This window comes from Nanorana parkeri, unplaced genomic scaffold, assembly GCF_000935625.1.
Source record: "Nanorana parkeri isolate BGI_ZX_2015 unplaced genomic scaffold, ASM93562v1 scaffold304, whole genome shotgun sequence".
In the NCBI taxonomy this organism is placed as follows: domain Eukaryota; kingdom Metazoa; phylum Chordata; class Amphibia; order Anura; family Dicroglossidae; genus Nanorana; species Nanorana parkeri.
The window spans coordinates 898009-919424 of NW_017306572.1; the positions used below are offsets into that span (position 1 = coordinate 898009).

At 43.4% G+C, this 21416-nt stretch overlaps 1 protein-coding gene across 1 annotated transcript in view; it reads right to left on the reverse strand.

Moving 5' to 3' along the window:
- Positions 1-557: 557 nt before the first annotated feature.
- Positions 558-21416, reverse strand: part of TRANK1 (tetratricopeptide repeat and ankyrin repeat containing 1) — an 81605-nt gene continuing 60746 nt past the window's right edge. The window contains exons 20-27 of the mRNA XM_018557795.1: positions 20133-20221; positions 19278-19381; positions 16948-17080; positions 12795-12940; positions 9765-12676; positions 2225-2326; positions 1059-1259; positions 558-679 (exon numbers count right to left, since the gene is read on the reverse strand). Of these exons, the coding sequence (XP_018413297.1) occupies positions 558-679; positions 1059-1259; positions 2225-2326; positions 9765-12676; positions 12795-12940; positions 16948-17080; positions 19278-19381; positions 20133-20221 (3809 nt within the window). The remainder of the gene's footprint in view (positions 680-1058; positions 1260-2224; positions 2327-9764; positions 12677-12794; positions 12941-16947; positions 17081-19277; positions 19382-20132; positions 20222-21416) is intronic.

Genomic DNA, 21416 nt, shown 5'->3' on the forward strand with positions numbered 1-21416 from the left:
AGAACCGGGATCCCCTCGACTTCCACTGCTGTTGCAGTCTTGGAAGAAGCTACAGGGGAGGAAACGCAAAAATTAGTCCCTACCTGTCCCATGTGCCACCTAGGCATGCGCTGCATCTGACCAAGGATACATAGCCCTGGACACGAGCCGATTTACCTTTCGATCACAACAGGAAGCCAGAAGATCCACAGTTGGGAGTCCCTGACCTTTGGTAGATCTGCTGACTTCCCCTCCATCCAGAACATGACGATCTAAATAGTCTGCCTGCCAATAGTCTACTCCTGGAATGTAGATCGCAGTCAGAGACTAAACATGACTGTCCACCCAGTGAAGTACAAGAGACACCTCCAGCGCAGCAGTTCGACTCCTCGTGCCTCCCTGATGATTTACATATGTCATGGCCGTGGCATTGTGCGATTGAACCCTGACAGGATGCCCGCGCAGAACATCCATCCAACAAAGAAGACAAAGTCTGATCGCTCGAAGTTCCAACACATTGATCAGCAACTTGGACTCCATCCTGGTCCAATGGCCTTGAGCTGACCACCGTCTTCACCTCAGCTGCTGAGGCTGGCGACCACCATCACATCTTCCAGAGGACTGGCAGAAAAGACCTCCTGCTCGGAAACATCGAAGAGTCGAGCCACCACACCAGAGAGAATGATGTACAAGCAACTGCCTGTCCAATGACAACAGGGACTTATCCCGGTGAGAAAGGATTTCCTTCTGCAGAGTCCGAGAGTGGAGTTGAACATATGCGAACACCACGAACAAGGAAACCATTAGACCAAGAACTCGCATGTATTGATGCCCGATTATACAAACACAGCAGGCGACTTGGGCACTCCGACACGTTTCTGGATGCAAAAAAAACCCCCAGCCTGGCCTGACTCGAGTCTAGGAGCAGGCCCAGAGACTCCAGAAGAAGGGATGACACCCGAAAAGATCACCAGATGATCAAGACCCAGCCGAACTCCCCCAGAACTGGCATCCAGGTAGGACAAGACTCCTCCTGTACGACTCAGAGGCAGCCCTGAGCACACAGAGCGCGGCTATACAGAGCCACGCCTCCTGATCGTAACAGCATGCCATGGACACAGCAAGCACATAGTGGCTCAGATACAGTGAAGTAAACTCCAGCCGAGGGAGGGGGAGGTTGGGGAAGCGCAGAGAGGAAAGTAACGGATCTCGGTACCACAGCTGGGTATACTTGCTAAGGTCAAAGCCATCTCTCACTATCAACCGAACCAAAAGTCCTCCTTCAAGTCCCAAATGTAGTCATTATAGTCTTTATACCCAGCCATCAGCCCAGAGCTAAAAAGCTCCATAGACCACGGAGTCTCTCGTAATTGGGAAAACGTGGCACCCCGTACCAGGTGGAAGTAGTAGTCCCAACGTCCCCCTTGCACCCACCACCCAAAAAAATAACCCCTTTAGGTCAAGGTCCGAAGTCGGTAGGGAGGAGTCTGGCCTTTAGTCCCCTCCAGATGCCCAGGACACGGAGGGTTCTGTGACACCCAGGAACATACAGCACTTAGGTATGGCAGAGGTGAACCCAGGGGGAAAGGGACTGATCTTAGCCAGCTCACACGTCATTAGATGAGGGTAGGCGCCCAGGTCAGCTTCCTATAACAGTCCAGCAGGGAAAATAGCAATACTTACCACTCCAGGTACGGGACAGGGTAACATCTATACCAACAGGTTGCCTCCCACTAAAGTGGGGGCACCAATAGCCAGGGGACACTATGACAAACCAGCCCTTGAACGGTCGGTCGTATGCTCCTTCCCCGTGAGGTATCTCTTAGGCTGCCCCAAAACCGAGAAAGGGCTGTTGCAGCCAAACCCGCATCAAAGCTGGGAATCTGCATGAGCTCAGAGGCTAAGCTGGGAGACTACAAGGATCTATATTATCCAGCCTGTCACCCCGCTCAGCTGTTGATTATACATCAAGAAAAAATAAAGAGATAAAAAAAACGAAGATCCCCAGTATGGAGCTAGGTAAAAAACTGAGCTGCCTCTAACAAGTCGGGGGTTAGGCCACCAACAGGACCGTGCTCTGTTGTTTTTTTGCCTAGCATCCAACTTCTGCAGGTGGCGGTATAACCCTTCCACTAAATGAAGATTCAGCTGTGTCCTTCAGTGAACGGAAGAGAAACCGAATTTAGTTACATATTCACAGGAAGTGATATTTAAAAGCAGTACAGTGAAATGTAGTGAAGAGTACCTGTTGTTTTTGTGGCCTGCTGCTCAGGTTTCTTCAGCAATTCAAGACCTTCAGAAATACTGGTCCTTAAGTCATTCACAGGACTCCACAAACATTCTTCAGCTGCATAAACACAAAAAGGCAATATACTTGAGTATTTATCACCTAGACAAACTGAAAAACTAGCCACATTTACTTTGAATATGTTTTCAATAAAATACAGCTCTTAAAATTGCTAAGTAAATAAACACTTCTTTGCTAGCTCGATATATTGTAAGGATATTACAACAATGTATTCCTGGTTCCTACTATTGTTCTCCTGATTCTAGGTTGCGCCGTCATTTTTTGGTTCTGCAGCTATAGCCAGAATTCACAAGTGTGCCTCATTAGATTATTTTTATTGTGATTTTTGTGGTCACAATTATCACTCACTAGTGATATATAAACTGTTCCAGGTGTGCAAACTTCCCTAATACACCATGAGTATGCAGGATACATCTATCAGTCCACCATATATTAAAGGCACTGAATACCCACTGCTGCTCAGATGATGAACTTAACTGTAGATCACAGTACATTATGACAGTACATTCGGAAAGAATTCAGACCCCCTTCACTTTTTCAATTTTGTTATGTTGCAGCCTGATACTACAGTTGTTTAAATTCTTTTTTTTCTCATTAATCTACACTCAGTACCTCATAATGACAAAGTGAAAACAGAATTTTAGAAATGTCTGTAAATTTATTAAAAAGGAAAAACTGAAATATCACATTGGCATACAGTAAAGGTGCCCATACACTGTACGATTCTCGTACGAGAATCGCGGGAAATCCCGCGATCGTACGAGAATCGTACAGTGTATGAAAGGCGTGCGACCGTTTCTACTGTACGGTCGCACGTCTTTTGTCGAACCAGCATGCTCGAAAACCCCCCGAGAATCGTACGATTGTCGGCGGGTTTCTAGCCTGCTCGTTCGATAGCTGTGGAACGGGCCGGTGTGCGCACGCGCACACTGCCTGTTCTGCATTGCGGTCATCGATGATCGCAAGTACGATCTGCCCGTCCAAGGTGGGCAGATCGTACGAGCTTTCAATAAGCATACGACCATCGCAAGATAAAAGTCTTGCGATGGTCGTAAGGTGTATGGGCACCTTAAGGTCTCGTTCACACCTAGGCGTATTGCATATGCGTGTCTGTCGCGCGACCGTCGCACGTTTTTTACTGCAAATCGCGGTAAAAAAGTTGCGCGTCAAACACGCGTTTCCGAAGGCTACTTGGCTGTATCCCAATGGAAACGTGCAACAAAACGGCCCAAAGTAGTACATGTACCTTTTCAGAAAGGTGCCCATACACTGTACGATTCTCGTACGAGAATCGCGGGAAATCCCACGATCGTACGAGAATCGAGCAGTGTGAACGAAGAAGTGCGACCGTTTCTACTGTACGGTCGCACGTCTTTTGTCGAACCAGCATGCTCGAAAACCCCCCGAGAATCGTACGATTGTCGGCGGGTTTCTAGCCTGCTCGTTCGATAGCTGTGGAACGGGCCGGTGTGCGCACGCGCACACTGCCTGTTCTGCATTGCGGTCATCGATGATCGCAAGTACGATCTGCCCGTCCAAGGTGGGCAGATCGTACGAGCTTTCAATAAGCATACGACCATCGCAAGATAAAAGTCTTGCGATGGTCGTAAGGTGTATGGGCACCTTAAGGTCTCGTTCACACCTAGGCGTATTGCATATGCGTGTCTGTCGCGCGACCGTCGCACGTTTTTTACTGCAAATCGCGGTAAAAAAGTTGCGCGTCAAACACGCGTTTCCGAAGGCTACTTGGCTGTATCCCAATGGAAACGTGCAACAAAACGGCCCAAAGTAGTACATGTACCTTTTCAGGCGTGGGCCGTTTTGTAGCGCGTTGGGGACGGGCGGAAATACGCCAAGGTGGGAACGAGACCATTGAATACAATGGGATTTATATTTGTGAGCGTTTTGTAGAGCGTTCGTCGAGCGTAGAACGCGCTACAAAACGTTCAGGTGTGAACGAGGGCTAAGTATTCAGACCCTTTGCAACAACACTTGGATTTAGCTCAGGTGCCTCCCATTCCTCTTGATCGTTGCTGAGATGTTTCTACACCTTGATTAGAGTCCACCTGTGGTAAATTAATTGATTGGACATGAGTGGAAAGGCACACACCTCTCTATAGAAGGCCTCACAGCTGACAATGCATACTGCATCAAAGCAAGTCATGAGGCCCGCAGAGCTAAAGGTGCCCATACACTGTACGATTATCGTACGAGATTCGTGGGAAATCCCGCGATCGTACGATAATCGCAAATGTATGGAAGGCGTGCAACCGTTTCTACTGTACGGTCGCACGTCTTCCGTCGAACAAGCAGGCGAGAATGGCGGTGTGTGCACGCGCACACTACCCGTTTGCAGTCATCGGAAGCCCGCCCCTCATTGCAGTCATCGGAAGCCCGCCCCACAGGGGGGCGGGCTTGCGATGATCACAAGTACGATCTGCCTGTCCAAGATGGGCAGATCGTACAAGCTTTTAATTAGCTTACAACTATCGCAAGACAAAAGTCTTGCGATGGTTGTAAAGTGTATGGGCACCTTAAGAGAGAGGATTGCACGGCACAGATCTGGGGAAGGCTGCAAAAAATTTCTGCTGCACTGAAGGTTCCCAAGAGCACGGTGGCCTCCATATTTCTCAAATGGAAGAAGTTTGGCACAACCAGGATTCTCCCAAGGAGCTGGTCGCCCGGCCACACTGAGCAATCAGGGAAGAAGGGCCTTAATAAGAGAGGTGACCAAGAACCTGATAGTCACTCTGACTAAGCTCCAGAGATCGTGTGGAGATGGGACAAAGTTCCAGAAGGACAAAAATCACTGCAGATAGGGCTGCAAACAACGAAGAGATTAATCGATAATAAACGATTTTGTGAATAGTTGTCAACTATTCTCATTATCAATTGGTTGGATTCCCTAACTCTCATCTCTATGCCCGGAGGAGGGCACAGCAAGCAGTGGGCTGGTGCAATAGCCAGCCTGCTATTGCAATTTGAAATGGCCAATAGCAGGCTGGCTATTGCACCAACCTACTACCTGCTGTATCTACATTCAGGTGCCGTCTGCAGAATCTTGCCATTGGCAGCTGTCATTCCCTGGTGGAAACTATTCAAGCGCCATGTGCTAACAATGCAATTATGAAAAAAAGAAAATGATAAAAGGTAGGGAAAAAAGTAATTTTTGGTTTCGGCCTCACAAATTCTGCTTTGCAGTGCCATTAATTTCAATGGCACTCCAAACGCGCCTCCCACCCACAGTGTTATCACCCACACTGGAACGCACGGTACAGCAATGCCGTGCATTCCAGTGCAGTATAATTGCAAAAAATTGTGCATCCAGTTTTATTCTGAGGTAAACTGGGTTTGAAACACTCCATTTGTGTATTTTAGTTGAAATTAAAGTGACATTAAACCCTCAGATTTTTTAACATAAAACAATACTGTAATGTGTGCCTTACTGTAATCCATGGTTGTTTCCCTTCTCTTTGCTGCTCTTCCTTTTAAATCTGTATCTGTTCTCATGCTGGGCAGAACTTCTGTTTTGCAGCAGACTGCCTTGTCTCTGAAATGGATACATGGTGTCTGTGTGTAGGTTTGCAACCTGAGCCAGCACTACAGGAAGAGGCACTCAGCTGCAAAGGGAAGTTCTCCCCCAGCATGAGAAGACATGAGGATTTAAAAGGAAGAGCAGCAAAGAGAAGGGAAACAACCATGGATTACAGTAAGGCACACATTACAGTATTGGTTTATGTTAAAAAATCTGAGGGTTTAATGTCACTTTAAGGATAGTATTTGATTTTTTTAAATTCAACTAAATAATCGGCCAACTAATCGGTTATCAGAATAATCATTAGTTGCAGCCCTCCACCGATCTAGCAGAGTGGCTAGATGGAACCCTCTCCTCAGTGCAAAACACATGAAAGCCGCTTGGAGTTTGCAAAAAAGCATCTGAAGGACTCTCAGACACTGAGGAACAAGATTCTCTGGTCTGATGAAACCAAAATTGAACTGTTTGGCCTTAATTCTAAACGGTATGTCTGGAGGAAACCATGCACTGCTCATCACCTGCCCAATACCGACCCAACAGTGCAGCACGGTTGTGGCAGCATTATGCTCTGGGGGTGTTTTTCAGCAGCAGGGACTTGGAGACTGGTTAGGTTTGAGGGAAAGCTGAATGCAGTACAGAGATATCCTCAATTAAAACCTGTTCCATAGCGCTTATAAGGCAATGTGAAGATAAGTAGCAGGGGAAAGTTACACAAGTCTTCTAAGGCGAATACTCATAATGCTTGCAAAATAGTGAGAACTCATTGGTCAACATGGTAACATGACCACGCCAGTGGCGTCGCAAGGGGGAGGTAGCCTGCACCGGGTGACACCAAAATGAGTTATTTTGGTGTCACCCCCCCTGGAAAGTCGTGCACTAGGTCATGGACTGAGTGCCTGACAGCTGTATGAGAGAGGAGGTGACCAAGCGGCATACCTTGTCCCGCCGGATGAACATCCCCTCTTCTCTCTGCCGGCATCCATCATCGAGATGGGCACCGGCAGTTAAACGCACATGACCTCATTATGCGCATGATGACGTCCTGATGGATGATAGCCAGCGGCCGCTCCAGGTGACGCCTCTGGACCACACTGACCAATGAGAAGCCCTTCTTACTGCCAGGACCATGCCCCTAGCTCAGAAGTGCTTCTCATTGGTGAGTGTGATCATGTGACCATGCTGACCAATGAGAGCTCGCCATTTGCAATCATTATGAGTATTCCATACTGCTAGGGGCTAGGAAATCCATTGTACAAACTGCTATACCGGCTGGCAGATAAGAGCAGGGAGGGCGAGGTGCTGTTGGCAAGTTAATTTTTTTCACATTTTGGAGGTCTTATTGCTGTTTGTTTACATAAAAAGACTTGCAGGCTGCCAAAGGAAGCAACGTGAAATAAGCAGCAATTTCAGCACTTCAGCTGCGGGTCTCCCTATGGCTGTGCGGGCGGGTGCGATCTCACCAGGGCTGTGCAGGCAAGGCGTCTCACCAGAGCCGTGCCAGGTCTCACCATGGCTGTGCAGGCGGTGGGGAGGAGGAGATGTTTGGCCAGACCGGCGCTGTAACCAGCCTCTGCAAGGTCCCCAGTGGGACCTTATGGCAACCGAATCCATTAAAAAATGTATAGGGCTGGTATCGGCTTTAAGTATCTGGACATTTTCCCAAGTAATTATGAAAATGCACAGTATGGGCACCGATACCGATATGGGTGCATCCCTGGGATGAATCACTGTTTTATCACAAAGTTGAATACAATATATTAGTTTAATTCTACATCAGTATGTGTACTATACATCCTACAATGCACCTGTCTCACATTTAAAAAAAAAAAAACAAGAATAGGGAAAGAAGATCTCCAAGTGTAAGCACTAACAAAACAATAATTCCTCAAATACTGTGTCTTCTTTTTATGAATAACAATAGTAGGATTCCAGCACACAAGAGGGACAGCAAGTGAAGTTAAGCTGGCCATACACTGGTAGTTTTTTCTTGCTCAGCCCTTCCACAGCGAGTATGGAAGAAATCTCTTCTGCCAGGCTATTGTATTCTAACAGTCGGCGATTGACTGCAGTCACTGTTCAGTTGCCAATTTTTTACCCGGCTCCTTCAAAAGTTTGAAAACTCAAACTTTTTTTAATGGAGTTGTGCTGACAGGGCCACACATAGCTCAATATTTAATTTATGGCTCACTTTACTTGCACAGCATAGATTAATGACCTTCCTTTCAGAGAAAGAACTGTTTCTTCACTTAAATGGCAATTTATATATTACATATATTTACTAAGAGATTTTGTTCGTAATTAAATAGTAGTAAACACACCATTACTTAGATTGTAATTAGATGTCATTGCCCTATCCTCATTCATGTATGTTTCTTTGTTTGGATTGCATTTTAGTCTTCTTTTTTTTCATATTTAGTTGTATGCATGTTTTAGAACTGACTTAACAGACAAAACAAGGCACATATTCCAGGGTGTCATGATGCATTATGATGTAAAATAACATTGATCAATCGAGCAGCAAATGACACATGGGACCTTTATATGTGGTGGGCAATGTCAGTTTTAGGAAATGCAGAAAAATATTTTCTTTACAATTTTATATTCCTTAAATGCTTCCCATAGATAAACTTATCTTGCAATATATAGACATTTTCTTATTTCTATATATAGGAAGACACCATATGATTATGGAGAAGTAATAAAATCACAGGTCCAGGTTTCTGGTTGCAGAAGTGCCAAGGTATTGTGTGCACTCTAGATTACAGTGTATTTGCAGTTTTGCGGCTAGATGGGGATAATATTTGTTTCATGTTTCACATAGCATAACTTCTTCTTTTTTTTTTAGATTTCTCCTTACACAATACATGCTTTAGTCTGAAAGCGGGATGGGCAAGTTAATTTTAACAAAAATTAACCCTAATTGTAGTGTGCTGGCAGATCTTATCAGTTGTAAACTAGATTTGAACAACGCCCCAAAAAAGGGTTAAAGATCTAGCCTTGTATGTTGATGAGGTAAAGCTCCGTTTGTCCCTGGTCTTTCAATAGGGACAGATTTTTCTGTCACTTTGAAAATGAGAGAGAACCTTGCAAATGCCTGCTACACAGACACATCTAATAGGTAAGAATATTTTTTAAATATATTTTTAGGTATGCTCTATGATTAGAAACACATGGTGGAGCTTTCTAAAACTTGACTGCAAAAGTGGAAATAAACTTTAATGTCTCTCAAGGACCTTGTACCAAGCATGTCATACAAGCATGCATGTCTGTCATACACAAAGCTTTACCGCTCGTCAGATCTAGTCTCCTTCATTACAGCTGAATTCCTTTTGAGCCACTGCAGTAACCTCACAGGTGAACTCCTGCTCTATTTCTCAGATGCATGGAACAGAAACTATGGAGAGCTCATCTGTGACATGAATGTAAATATAAAGGAATGAGGTATGGAAGGCAGGAGATAAACAATAGCCATCTAGTCTATGGAGCTAAGTGTATCGGATGTGACAGCTTCTACTTGGTCAGTACAAAAATTTGGGCTCTGCCTTCACTGTTACAAAATCTCTAGCATAGTGTTGGGTGGAGCTAAGGGGGAAGTATAGCATCATGGGTATTTTTGAGTATCACGCTGAAATGCTATATTCTCCTTCATAGCCATCAGTAGTAAGTTGAAGTTTGGATAACAGTTGTTGTTATCAATAATGTTAATTAAAATACATTAGTATAAGTGTATCAGTGCTTTACAAAATACTTGGAACTATTTACATCAGTCTTGGCCAATCAGGAGCTTACAAACTATGTTCCTGCTAATGCTATATAAATTCATGCACTCCCAGGTTAGAATTGTCAGAAGTACCATTATATATCTGGATCTTGGTAGGAATCTAGAGCCTACAGAGAAGACCACTACAAACCAAGAAGACACAAACCTTGATGTGATCTTACCTTGAGACCAAGTTTTGTGTTCGTAGATATCTTCCATCAAATCAGACACAATTTTAATTTTGCTCTCAATCTTAGGCTGCACAAGGTGAAACTCCTCATGTGATGTTAATTTTGTTTTTGCGTCAATTGTTTGTACAAGAAACCTTCCTTCACTGATCACCACATCCACTTCATGTTTAAAAAAATCAAGATATTCCCCATAAGCTTTGCATTGCTGTCTATGTTTTTCATGTTTTATGTGATCTTCATAACTTTCATTTAAGTCCTGTATTCTAGGGGTGTCCAGTTCCTCAATATGTTGCATGGTTGGAGTTGGAATTTCTTCTATGTCATCTTCAATTTCAGATAGATCAGAGACCCCCATTGCTTGAGAAAATCTTACTCCACACAAGTCACACTGTGTTCTGTCAACATTTGCTCTTTTAAAATTGTCTGGTACAGATTCTTCCATTTGTCTTTTCCACATGTTTGTGCAAGCTCTTTTCCACTTTGTCCAGATGCACGCAAAAAGAAACAACATAGATATTTTTTGACGAGCCTTTTGCTTCTGTGCTTGGACAGCCACAGTTGCCAAAAGGTCAGCTTTCTCTTCTTCATAGTCTTGTTCATGATCGAGGTAAGTAGGTTTGTAATCCTGTACCTTTTGCTGAAAGTTGCCATGTTTTCTAAACTTGAATCTGTCATCAAAGAAAATACCACGTACAGACCCTTTTCCATAGTTTGTGTCCCATCTCCATGAGCATTCTACTAGGCGCTCGTTATCACGCTGTGCCAGCAAATCCTGAAGGAGGTTGATGAGCTCTTCATCCTTATCAGTTGAGGTCACCTTGTCCACGGCACTGACTAATCTTTGTGGAATTTCCAATGGGAATTCCTTTTGGAGATCTTTTATGTTCCTCTGTAGTTGAGGGATATCCTTCCTAAGTATGGGCCTTGCTTTTTCACTGACAACACTGTCAAGGTTCACCATCATTACCAAGTAAAACACCAAGCTTCTTTCAGCTTCTCCTGAAGAAATGAAATCCACACATTTAAAAGCATCTAAAAGAACATTGAACTCTGCATGTTCATGACCACAAAGAACAGAAGCCAGATAAGTAATGTGATATTGGAAATGTGCTGTAAGCCTGCCTACATCCCTGGGTCTATATTCCCACAAAATTGAATATGTATCCTTCAGTGAATTTTTCTTTCTAAACATGGTTTCCCAGAAGTGGAGAATTGAAATATAACTTTTTGGCAGCAGCACAGTACACTTGGAAAACCTCATCAGTACAGCACAGCAGAGAATAAACTGGAATTCCAGGAGCATCATGGTATTTCCGATGTTGGGTATCAATGGCTCAATGCATTTCTTAACAACAAAATTCATAAATCTGTAAAAATACCTTTTGCAACCATCTGGATTTTTGTTGATGAACAGTTCATCCACAGATCCTTGAAGAAGCCTAAAAAAATGGACGTGGGACCAGCCACCGGAGGTATCAGGTTTCAGCATGCCTTGCCTGCCCTCTAAATATTTATTTCTATTGCCATCTTCTTGTGAATCATTCATTTTGTTCTGTTTTTCAAGTTCACTTTTATATTGCATCTCTTCCTCATTTAGGTAGCGTTGCAGGGCATCTGGATACTGTGACAGTAAGCTACAGATTTGCATTATTTGTAGCCAAAGGTCGGTTGATTCTCTCCGATCTCGTTTACTTTCTCTCAAAAGTGATGCAAGAAATTCAGTCAGCATGGTTTTAGCTGGCACCGAAATTTTGAGTAAGACCTGTTGGCACATTTTTGGGTTTTCTGAAAGGATGCGCATATGAAAATGTTTAGCAAACACCAAGTTTAAGAGAGAGTTACAGTATTTGAATCCGGCGGTCATTCCAGTTGTTTTGAAATCAATAGAAAAGTCTTCATTGAGCTTTTGTGCTTCAAATAACAATCCACAGATGGTTATTAAATTGATCTTAGATCTCAAGATTGTTTTCAACTCAAAGTGCGACAGAGTCTGATGTATATTTGGGCAGTTCTCATCATGACATTCTCGACCTACAATGAAATTGCTACAAATGCCTGTACAACCTTTTTCAAGAATCTTGACAGAAATTTCATGTAGTCTTTTTAAAAGGTGTTTAATCAGCAACAGCTTGACATCTTTGAGATCCCATGGTTCACTATGCTCCTCTGATTCAATCTGAGAAAATCTTGCCCCCTCATGTACTAGAATTGAGCATTGTTGTTCTTCCAACTGAACAACTCCATAAAACTCTAGACAGGACTTTACCATTTCTCTGTCTGCATTGGTTCTTGTTTCCTTCAGTGATTTTACCAACTGTAGCAATAATTCTAGCCCAAATGAAGCCAGAAATAGTAGTTTTGGGTTTGGGTCTTCACAGGTTAATGCATGAAATAAAGATTCAACCACCCCTGCATGGTGGGAGGCATGCAAAAAATGATAAAATGAGTCTATGATTGTGGTAAAGCTATTTTCCAAGATTCCCTGAAGAAGAATAGCCTCTGCAGCTTGAACTTTGTTGTTTGTATCGTAAAAAATATGTAAAGACTCCGAAAGTGTACTATCAGGGTCTTGATTATTTGCCAGGCAGTGCCGTGCTGCTGCAAGCAAACATGATGCACGAAATTCTCTTCTTCTTGTCAGGTTTGCTGCCTCTAACAACATGCCGTGTTCTCTCATTAGAGATGCTGCTTCTTCACATCTATCGTTACTCTTAAGCAACTCTGCAGCTTCAGTCCAACATTTTCGATTCTTAAGGAAAATCAACTGATCTTCTGTATCAAGCTTAGAAAGCATTTCGGTCATTCTGCTGAGATTATTATTTCTGAAGAAGTTTGCCGCTGCTTCTAAACACAACTTTTTCTCTGTTATCTGTAATGGTGCAGTAGGGTACATCTTTCGATATCTAAAATCATATGAAATAAAATGGAAGTTAAAACAATGGAATATTTAAAGGACATGGAAAACAGAGATAACCTAATGTCAGAAAGGTTATGTTAAATACAGATTTCAAGATTATGTACCTTTCAATAGCATGAACAGCTTCTTCATACATCTTTTCTCGGTAGTACAGGTTCAATGCTGTGTTGTATTCTCCAGCCTGCTCATACAGCTGAGCAGCAAGTTTATGATCCTGTGCTTTTTTGTAGAAGAATGCTGCATCCTTAATCTAGAACACAAAATAAAACTTAAATTCACATGTCTAGTAGAATATTGTATTAATCATACTTAAAATGTATACAGAAGTCTTTTACTCTAAAATACACACACATAATTATACATGTATACATACATACATACATACACATACAATACTGTGCAAAAGTTTTAGGCAGGTGTGAAAAAAATGCTGTAAAAGTAAGAATGCTTTTAGAAATAAAACTGTAAAATAGTTTATTTTTTATCAATTAACTAAATGGAAAGTAAATGCATTGAAGAGAAATCCCAATCAAATCAATATTTGGTGTGACCACCCTTTGCCTTCAAAACAGCATTTGTTCCAAACATCTTGGAGAACAAACCACAGATTTTCACAGATGTGTGCTGCCTCAAAATCCTTCGGTCTCTTCATGTAATCCCAGACAGACTCGATGATGAGATCAGGGCTCTGTGGGGGCCAAACCATCACTTCCAGAACTCCTTTCTTCTTTACACTGAAGATAGTTCTTAATGACATTCGCTTTAGGTTCAGGGCCGTTGTCATGCTGTAGAATAAATTTGGGGCCAATCACACGCCTTACTGATGGTATGGCATGCAAGATGGATAAGTAGCTGCTTGTGTTTCTCAGCATTGAGGACAAGATTGATCCTCACCAAATCTCCAACACCATTTGCAGAAATGCAGCCCCAGACGTGCAAGGAGCCTCCACCATGCTTTACTGTTGCTGCAGACATTCATTATTGTACCGCTGTCCAGCCCTTCGGGCGAACAAACTGCCTCCTGCTACAGCCAAATATTTAAAATGTTGACTCTTCAGTTCAGAGCACCTGCTGCCATTTGTCTGCACTCCAGTTCCTATGTTTTCATGCATTGTTGAGTCACTTTGCCTTGTTTCCAGGTCAAGGTATGTGTTTTTTGGCCGCAAGGCCCCAGAAAAATGGCAGCAAGTACTCTGGACTGATGAGTAAAAATTTGAAATATTTGTCTGTAGCACGAGGCAGTTTGTTCCCTGAAGGGCTGGAGGACGGTACAATAATGAATGTTTGAGTCACCCCAAGTCATAGGTTTTCGTGCATAGTTGAGTCGCTTAGCCTTGTTTCTATGTCAAAAGGTTTTGGTCGTAATTCTTCCATGAACACCACTTCTGGTCAGACTTCTCCAGACAGTAGATGGGTGTACTTGGGTTCCACTGGTTTCCATCAGTTTGGTGCTGATGACACTGCTGGACATCTTCCCATGTAAGCATTATGTGTCTTTCATTTGTTGCATTAAGTTTCCTTGGCTGACCACTGTGTCTACGGTCCTCACTGTTGCCCGTTTCTTTGTGCTTCTTCAAAAGGGCTTGAACAGCACATCTTAAAACCCCAGTCTGCTTTAAAATCTTTGCCTGGGAGAGACCTTGCTATGCAGTATAACTACCTTATGTCTTGTTGCTGTGCTCAGTCTTGTCATGGTGTATTAACTGGCACATGAAACTTTCTTTCACAACTTCACCTTAGTAGCAGCGTTGGGCTGTTCCTAATAGAGCAGGGCGGAGAGAAGCTTTTAGGAGGCCGAGCGGGCGGTGACAGCAGTCAGGAAGCAGAACAGTGAAGGCAGTGACAGCTGTCATTTAACAGGAGGCGTAGCTCTCCTCCCCCTCCTGTGACAGCTGATTCAGGATGGAGAACTGTATACAAACAATCACCGATCAGCTGATTGTTGAATGTTTGTAACTAACTGGAAACCAATCAGCATCTCTCTTCAGTTTGCTCAGGTAAGGTTTGAAAATGAGACAGAGAAGCTGATTGGTTGCAGTGCAAATCTGCTCCATATTGTGTCTGCTCCAGTTTTGATAAATTCCCCCCATTGTGCTTACAGTGTCCCAGTTATGAATAAATGGGAAGTGATCTACATCACTTCCTGATCATTCATGATTGTGGACATAGTAAGTTAGTAAGTTACATTTTATATCCAGAAAAAGATAAAACTGTATTGAGTTAATAAATAACAAATATTTGCAAATTTGTAATTGCGCCTTTTTGCGAAAAGGTAAAAAAATGAAGGCACGCAAAACTGTAAAAAAGCAATGCGTCACAAAGCTTTGCCATGCGCTGCCACAGTTAATTTAATGGGTTTTTTTTAAAGAAAAAAAATTAATTACAAAAATAATGCACTGCGATGCGTTCTAACAACGCACTGCAGCGCATGTGCATGGCGTACACCTCAGTATGTGTATGCTATGTGGGGGGAAGGAGGGGTTGTGCTTTTTTTAGGGTTTTTTTGTACACATTTTTTTTTTTAAAATCTGTAGTGAGTGCTAGTCCCCATTCATAAATTCTTGAATGAACAGGAAGTGATGTAAATCACAGCCTGTTCATTCATAACTAGGGACACATAGTACTATGTGTCCCCAGTTATTTACAAACACCAGAGTGATCAGACGATGACACTCCAGTGTTTGCTCTGCACAGAGGGATTGTTAAATATCAATGATATTTAACGATCCCCCCGCTCGGCCACGCAACAGAAAACTGACAGGATGACAGCGTCTGCGATCAGAACACCGCTCGGCCATCCTGGATTGCGGCCAGCCGCCGCTCGCCCTTCCGCCGGCCAATTTTCATCGGATCCCCGCTGCCACAGACCTTACAAGTGGGGCACAGCAGTGGGGATCCATGGAGTCTCTCATCCCTGCATGGAGCAGCTTCAGGCAGGGATGAGAGACTCCAGATGCCGGTGGCCGGCAGCAGCGGTGCCAGCGGGGGGGGGGGGGAGCGCCCGGTATTTTCGTTAATAGCGGTCATCAGCGGCTTGTGAGCGGCTGATGACAGCTATTATTTTGAAGGGGGAAGTCTGCTGAACAGTTCTGCTATAAGCTTATGGTCGCGAAAGCGACCATGAGCTTATAGCAGAATTGTAAATGCCACCGACGTAAGGCATACTGAGCTTGCCAGCTGGGAACACTTTTGTTCCGCCGTATGCCTTACGTCGGTGGCAGCGAAAGGGTTAAAGGTTGGGAAAGGTTTCGGCCTCACAATTTTTAATTTTTTTTTTGGTTTCAAAATTTAATTTCAGGTGGGTACGGCCAGTACTCCTGTAAGGGGCACGGGCCCCAATCAAGGACTTGCTGTATATGCTGTAGACTAATAAGTACCGTACAGCTCTTGGTCTATGTAGTCATATGCTGTAGACTAATAAGTACAGTACAGCTCTTTGCATGGTCGAGCCCCCCCTGTACAGTTGGCACTTGCAGGAAGGTTCTTTTTCAGGGGGGCAGAGCTTGTTTTTTTACCAGGTTGCACTGAAGAGCAAGGCGGGAGTAGAGCAGAGTTGCTGGAGTGGTAAGAACTGTATTTTAAAGCAAACTTCGGGTGGTGACTACAGCAGCCTGGTGTCTGATGCTGGGGGAAGGGGGCAGAGGACGGTACCCGACACTGAACTGGGGCCCGACGCTGGGGTGGAGGGAATGGGGCTGGCAGGGGGCAGCAGCAGGCGGTGCCTGACACTGGGGTGGGGAGTGGACAGCAGCAGCCGGCAGGTACAGACTTACAGCCACTGTGGCTGAACTGGGGCCATTTGGGTGTGAGGGGGAGGTCAGAGGGCATGAGGAGGCATTAGCTGGGGAATTTTAAAATGTTGATTTGGTGGATGCGCTGTCATTCCAGAATGGTCAGTGTTACCTGTGAGGTGTCAATGTGGAAGATGCGTATGGTGGAAGGTATGAGGCATTAGAAACTTCAGATAACACTGAGCAAACTTCTGCCTGGCACATTTTTCAAGGATAGGGGAGGTGACCAAATTGGCAATTCTCATAGATCATTTGAGCAAGTCTACACATTCAGATTAAAAATATATATATATCTTTTTACATTAAACTGATTTCTTTAATTTGTACATTTAAAAAAACAAAGTCAATAGTTTGATCAAAGTTTTATTAGACCAGTAGGTCAGGTATTTCTAAACCACTATTAAAAAAAAAAGCAGACCATCACACCCGCCTTTCCAACTGTTTTACATCAATTAACCACTCTTACCTTTTCCATTTTTTTGCAAAGTTCTGCACAGAGGCTAAATTCTTTGGATTTGTTTAAGCACTTCATAGCTAGTTTTGGTTCTCTGCACTCCAAGTAAGTCTTTGCGAGTCTTAGATATCCTAGCTGCTTTTCCCTGGAAAATAAAGTTATATAAAAATGTGCATAAGCTGAATTAAAACAAACATCTATCAAATTAAATTTTTATTTTGAAACAATGCCTACATATGTTGACCTAAATAAAACAGCTATTTTCAAATTCAGAAAATCAATGTAATTCAAAGAAAGGCAGTCTACAGTGTGCTTCAGCTGCACCACCAGCAATCTCCTGAGTACTGCGTTCCACTTGAGGGAGAAACCTGCCACAAAGGCAGAGCAAACAGATAGGAGAACATGCTGCCTAGCTCTTCTGTGTAAGAGCTGTTGAGGGAAATTTCAAAACCCGGTCATGAGATGCGTTTGTAGGACTACTTAATCATTTCAAAATTATTACACATAAATCATAGGAACTTTATGTTTGAATGTCCAAGAAAGAGGCACTTCACCTCAAGGAGAATGTCCTTTCTCACTGGGTAACCCAAACTATCAAATATTTAGGAGTATTTATTTCAGCAAAGGGGGGGTTGGTAATCACACTCCCCAGTTGGCTTATCTGCTCGTATCTCTTCCACACATGCCTAGATTCTCTCGCTTTTCTTTTTTTCAATAATCCAGGAGGAGATATATAGTACCCCCTCATCATGGTACTTATTGGCCATAACTCTAACCTGTTCACATATACTTATGAAAGGCCCACCACTGTTATAGGGTTCATATCCTCATAATATTATAAGTAGGGATGTCCCGATACCACTTTTTCAAGACCAAGTACAAGTACTGCCCCTCAGGTACTTGCCGATACCAATTACCGATTTTTCTTAAAGGGACATGACCTTTTATTCTAAAACAACACTGATGATTTTAGGGCAATTTCTTTATAATTTTTAAGAATTGTAACTCAATCCATGATTATACAGCAACACGCAATAGAGGACTACAGATCCCCTCACTCCATGATTATACAGCAAATATATATGGCTGTGTGTGGTCTCATATGGGATGCATTTGGGTCTCACCAGGGCTGCACACTAGGGTCCTGCGATCTAGAAGCTTGTTAACATCTGGGGGCTGAAGAAGAAAGAACAGCCAGGGGAGGCTCTAATGGTGGCTGTTGAATAGGATGGCAGCAGTAGTCATTGTCACAGTGCTGGGAGACCTGCTGAAGTGCAAAGGAGCTGTGACAGGCAGGGAAGCTTCCCGGCTTATGCAGCATCCTTGCGGGTCCGGCGGTAGTGTGTGTGGGCTGTAGTGCATAGGCTCACCTGTAGCTGGCGGCGGAGATCCGGAGTGGCTGTCAGTTGAGCGGCTTGGCGAGCAGGCTCCATCAGGGGCAGCTGGAGACTCAGCCAAGGAGTCCAGGGACGGATCTGCAAGTCGAGACGAGCGGGAGTCCGAGGCGGACATGTGGAGTGCGGGCAGAGGGAGGTTAAGGCTGCGCGCGCGCTCATCCCGGCACCCGGCCACGCCCCCTCCGCCTTTTTGTTTAAAACAAATTTAAAGTGCTGGTATCGGCCTTTAGTTCCCGGGGCATATTCACGAGTACAAGTACTCATGAAAATGCCCTGTATCGGGCCCAATACCGATGCTAGCATCGGTATCGGGACATCCTTAATTATAATTATTTGACAGCCCCATACACTGGAATATATAATTATGTAACTTGGCATCAGGGCTGCCGTGGTCCATTCTAATAGATTAAAACTTTCCTACTTTCTGTATGTACCTTATATAACTGAAATAAAAACACTTTGAAATAAAAACCAACATTCTTTAAATCATAGTTGGAGCCATGACTTTGGTGAAAACCTTGGCAATGTTGCAAATAAGTAATGCTACTAACTAAAAGTGTTAGGTTAGCACTCTGAATGGATTTAAGAATGCAGAGATACAGCAAAAGCTGAACTGTCAATGGCTTCCTTTGCAGTGTCTCTACCTGTGCCCTCTAGGCCCTAGTATTAGCATAATAACATTTCATCATCTTCATAATAGCAAATGTTACATTTTGGCAACATAGTACACAAGTTGTATTGATGAATTTAAATTCATCTGATAAACTACTGAAAAAACATCTGATGAATTCATCTATTAAATTAACAACATTACATAACACACACACTGGCTTTACTTTCGCAAAGCTGTCCCTGCTCATCCAAGTAAAAATCTCTCATGACTTGCTGTAAATAACAAAATGTTACTAAGAGGAAACATTAGCAACTAGTGAAATATGTACTCACTTTACACTGGCAGTTTTGGCCTGCAAACTTAAAACGTCATCATGGGCAAAGGCAAGTTTCTCTTTTTCTACTGCTCCACCCTTCTGGTAACATTTTGCAGCAACCTGAGAACAAAGTTTTCCCATGTCATTAGTTAATATACCACATATTTGACAATAATGGTAAAAACTTAAAAATACATACCCAGGAAGTATTTATATACTGACAAGTTCACACACTGAACAATACAATACAATCAATGTCTATGATTTCCAAACCCTGTTTGTTTTATAGGATGATGTACATGAAACAGGAAAGTGCTGCTCGCTGTCCACAGTGACAGCCCCGGAGCCCCCATGCTCCCCGGCGCCGCAGCAATTACCATCAATCCGCCCTGTCAGCGGGCCTGGGGCGGACGGGTCGCATCTCACTCGGCACGGTATAGCCCCACCTCTTCCTCCACCCGGCCATTCTCTCGGCTCCTGATGGTTAGGCAGTCGAGGCTTCCTGATTCTGTGCAGCCCGGCTCGCCGCATCCACTACCCTCCTGCAAAGTGCCGCCCTCACCCCATCAGCGCCCTCGGGGGCAGCCGCTTGACTTGCCTTGCGGTAGCTCCGGGCCTGTGCATGGAGGTACTTCATCTCTGCATGCCAGGCCTGTGCGCTGAGCTGAGCTGCGCACAGCATACAAAAAAAAATTGCTGACAGCTAGAAAGAAGCTTTTATGGCAAAAGACACTTACACAGTCTCTCCTGCCATAAAAAGCCTGCCTATCAGCAATTTTTTAGGGGGGAAGCTTTTAATCCACTTTAATGCATTAAGATTATATATACACAGATAAGGATTTACATTTAAGGAAGCTTCAACAAAGCGTACCTTCCAGCACTGGTGGTTAGCATAATAGTCTCCCCTTGAAATCCACTCATTGTTGGTGGAAGTTTTTACAAACATGTTATCATCAAGATCTGGATAAAAAAACACAGAAATACAAAACAGTAGTACAGAGTGGAACAAATAAAGTACATACAACTAAAGTAATTATGAACTATATCACAGAGACACCATAATAAACAACAGACTCTGCTTAATGCCATTATGCAATACCCTTTAAATTCTCTCTATAACACTAAAGCCCTTCAAGGGCCTTTACCTCCAGCTCAATTGTATGCCATTCTATCCATTGCTTTTAACCCTTTCACTGTCAGAGCCATTTTTGCACACGTTATAATCCACATTTTAGGCAGAAAATTACTTCACTCCTCCCTCCATCACCAAGAATTATATATTTCCTGAAAGCAGAGGCCCTGCAGAATAAAATGGCAGCAGTTGCACATTTTTAAAGTTGCATGATATTAGTTCAACTCTTTATCAAACACAAAATTTCAGTAAAAACTACCCTTAAGTTAATTTTAGTGCACATAATCACAGTATAGAATGGACCTAGACTCATTGCTCTTAGTCTGACCAATGTGGCAATACCTAACATGTGTGGCGCTATTGTAACGCATGTTTCCAGACGCCAGAAAATCTCCCTGATGGAGTAAAGCTCCGACAGACCTGGTGGATTCTTTGTGGAATTTCAGGACCTAATAAAGACATTTAGGGCCTTGAGAGCCAAGATGAGATGGATAACCCTTATTGGTTTGGAACTGTGTGGAGATCTCCCAATCTGTGCGGTGACATAGTAAGGTTGGAAGTAATGAAGTGGGGAGGGGACGGGAGTGCATGTATACCCTGGAAACCTCCTGCACCCAAGCATACGAGAGGCAAGCTATCTGTCCGAAAAAAGCTAACAGATGTCACCCAACTGTAGGGGTGCACCCTCAAGCTGAAAGAGATTCATCTGCAGGGTTTGGAGGACTTGAAGATCCATGATTTGCAGGCACACCTGGTGATAGGCTTGGGCTTAAAAAATAGAGACCATGGAGCATCAAAAAAGGACTAGGAGTTAGTCTTCGCAGACTAAGCCCTGTCTTTGTTGCTGAGGAGAACTCTTATCTCCATAAAGAGGACCTGTCACATATTTTGCTATCACATAGAGGGGTTTTTATTAGCCCCCGTATGTGATAGCAATAAAGTTTAGTGAAAAAAAAAAAGGGAAAAAAATTTAAGTCCCCCCCAAATTTTAAGTTACACCATAAAAAAGAATAAAAAAACAAA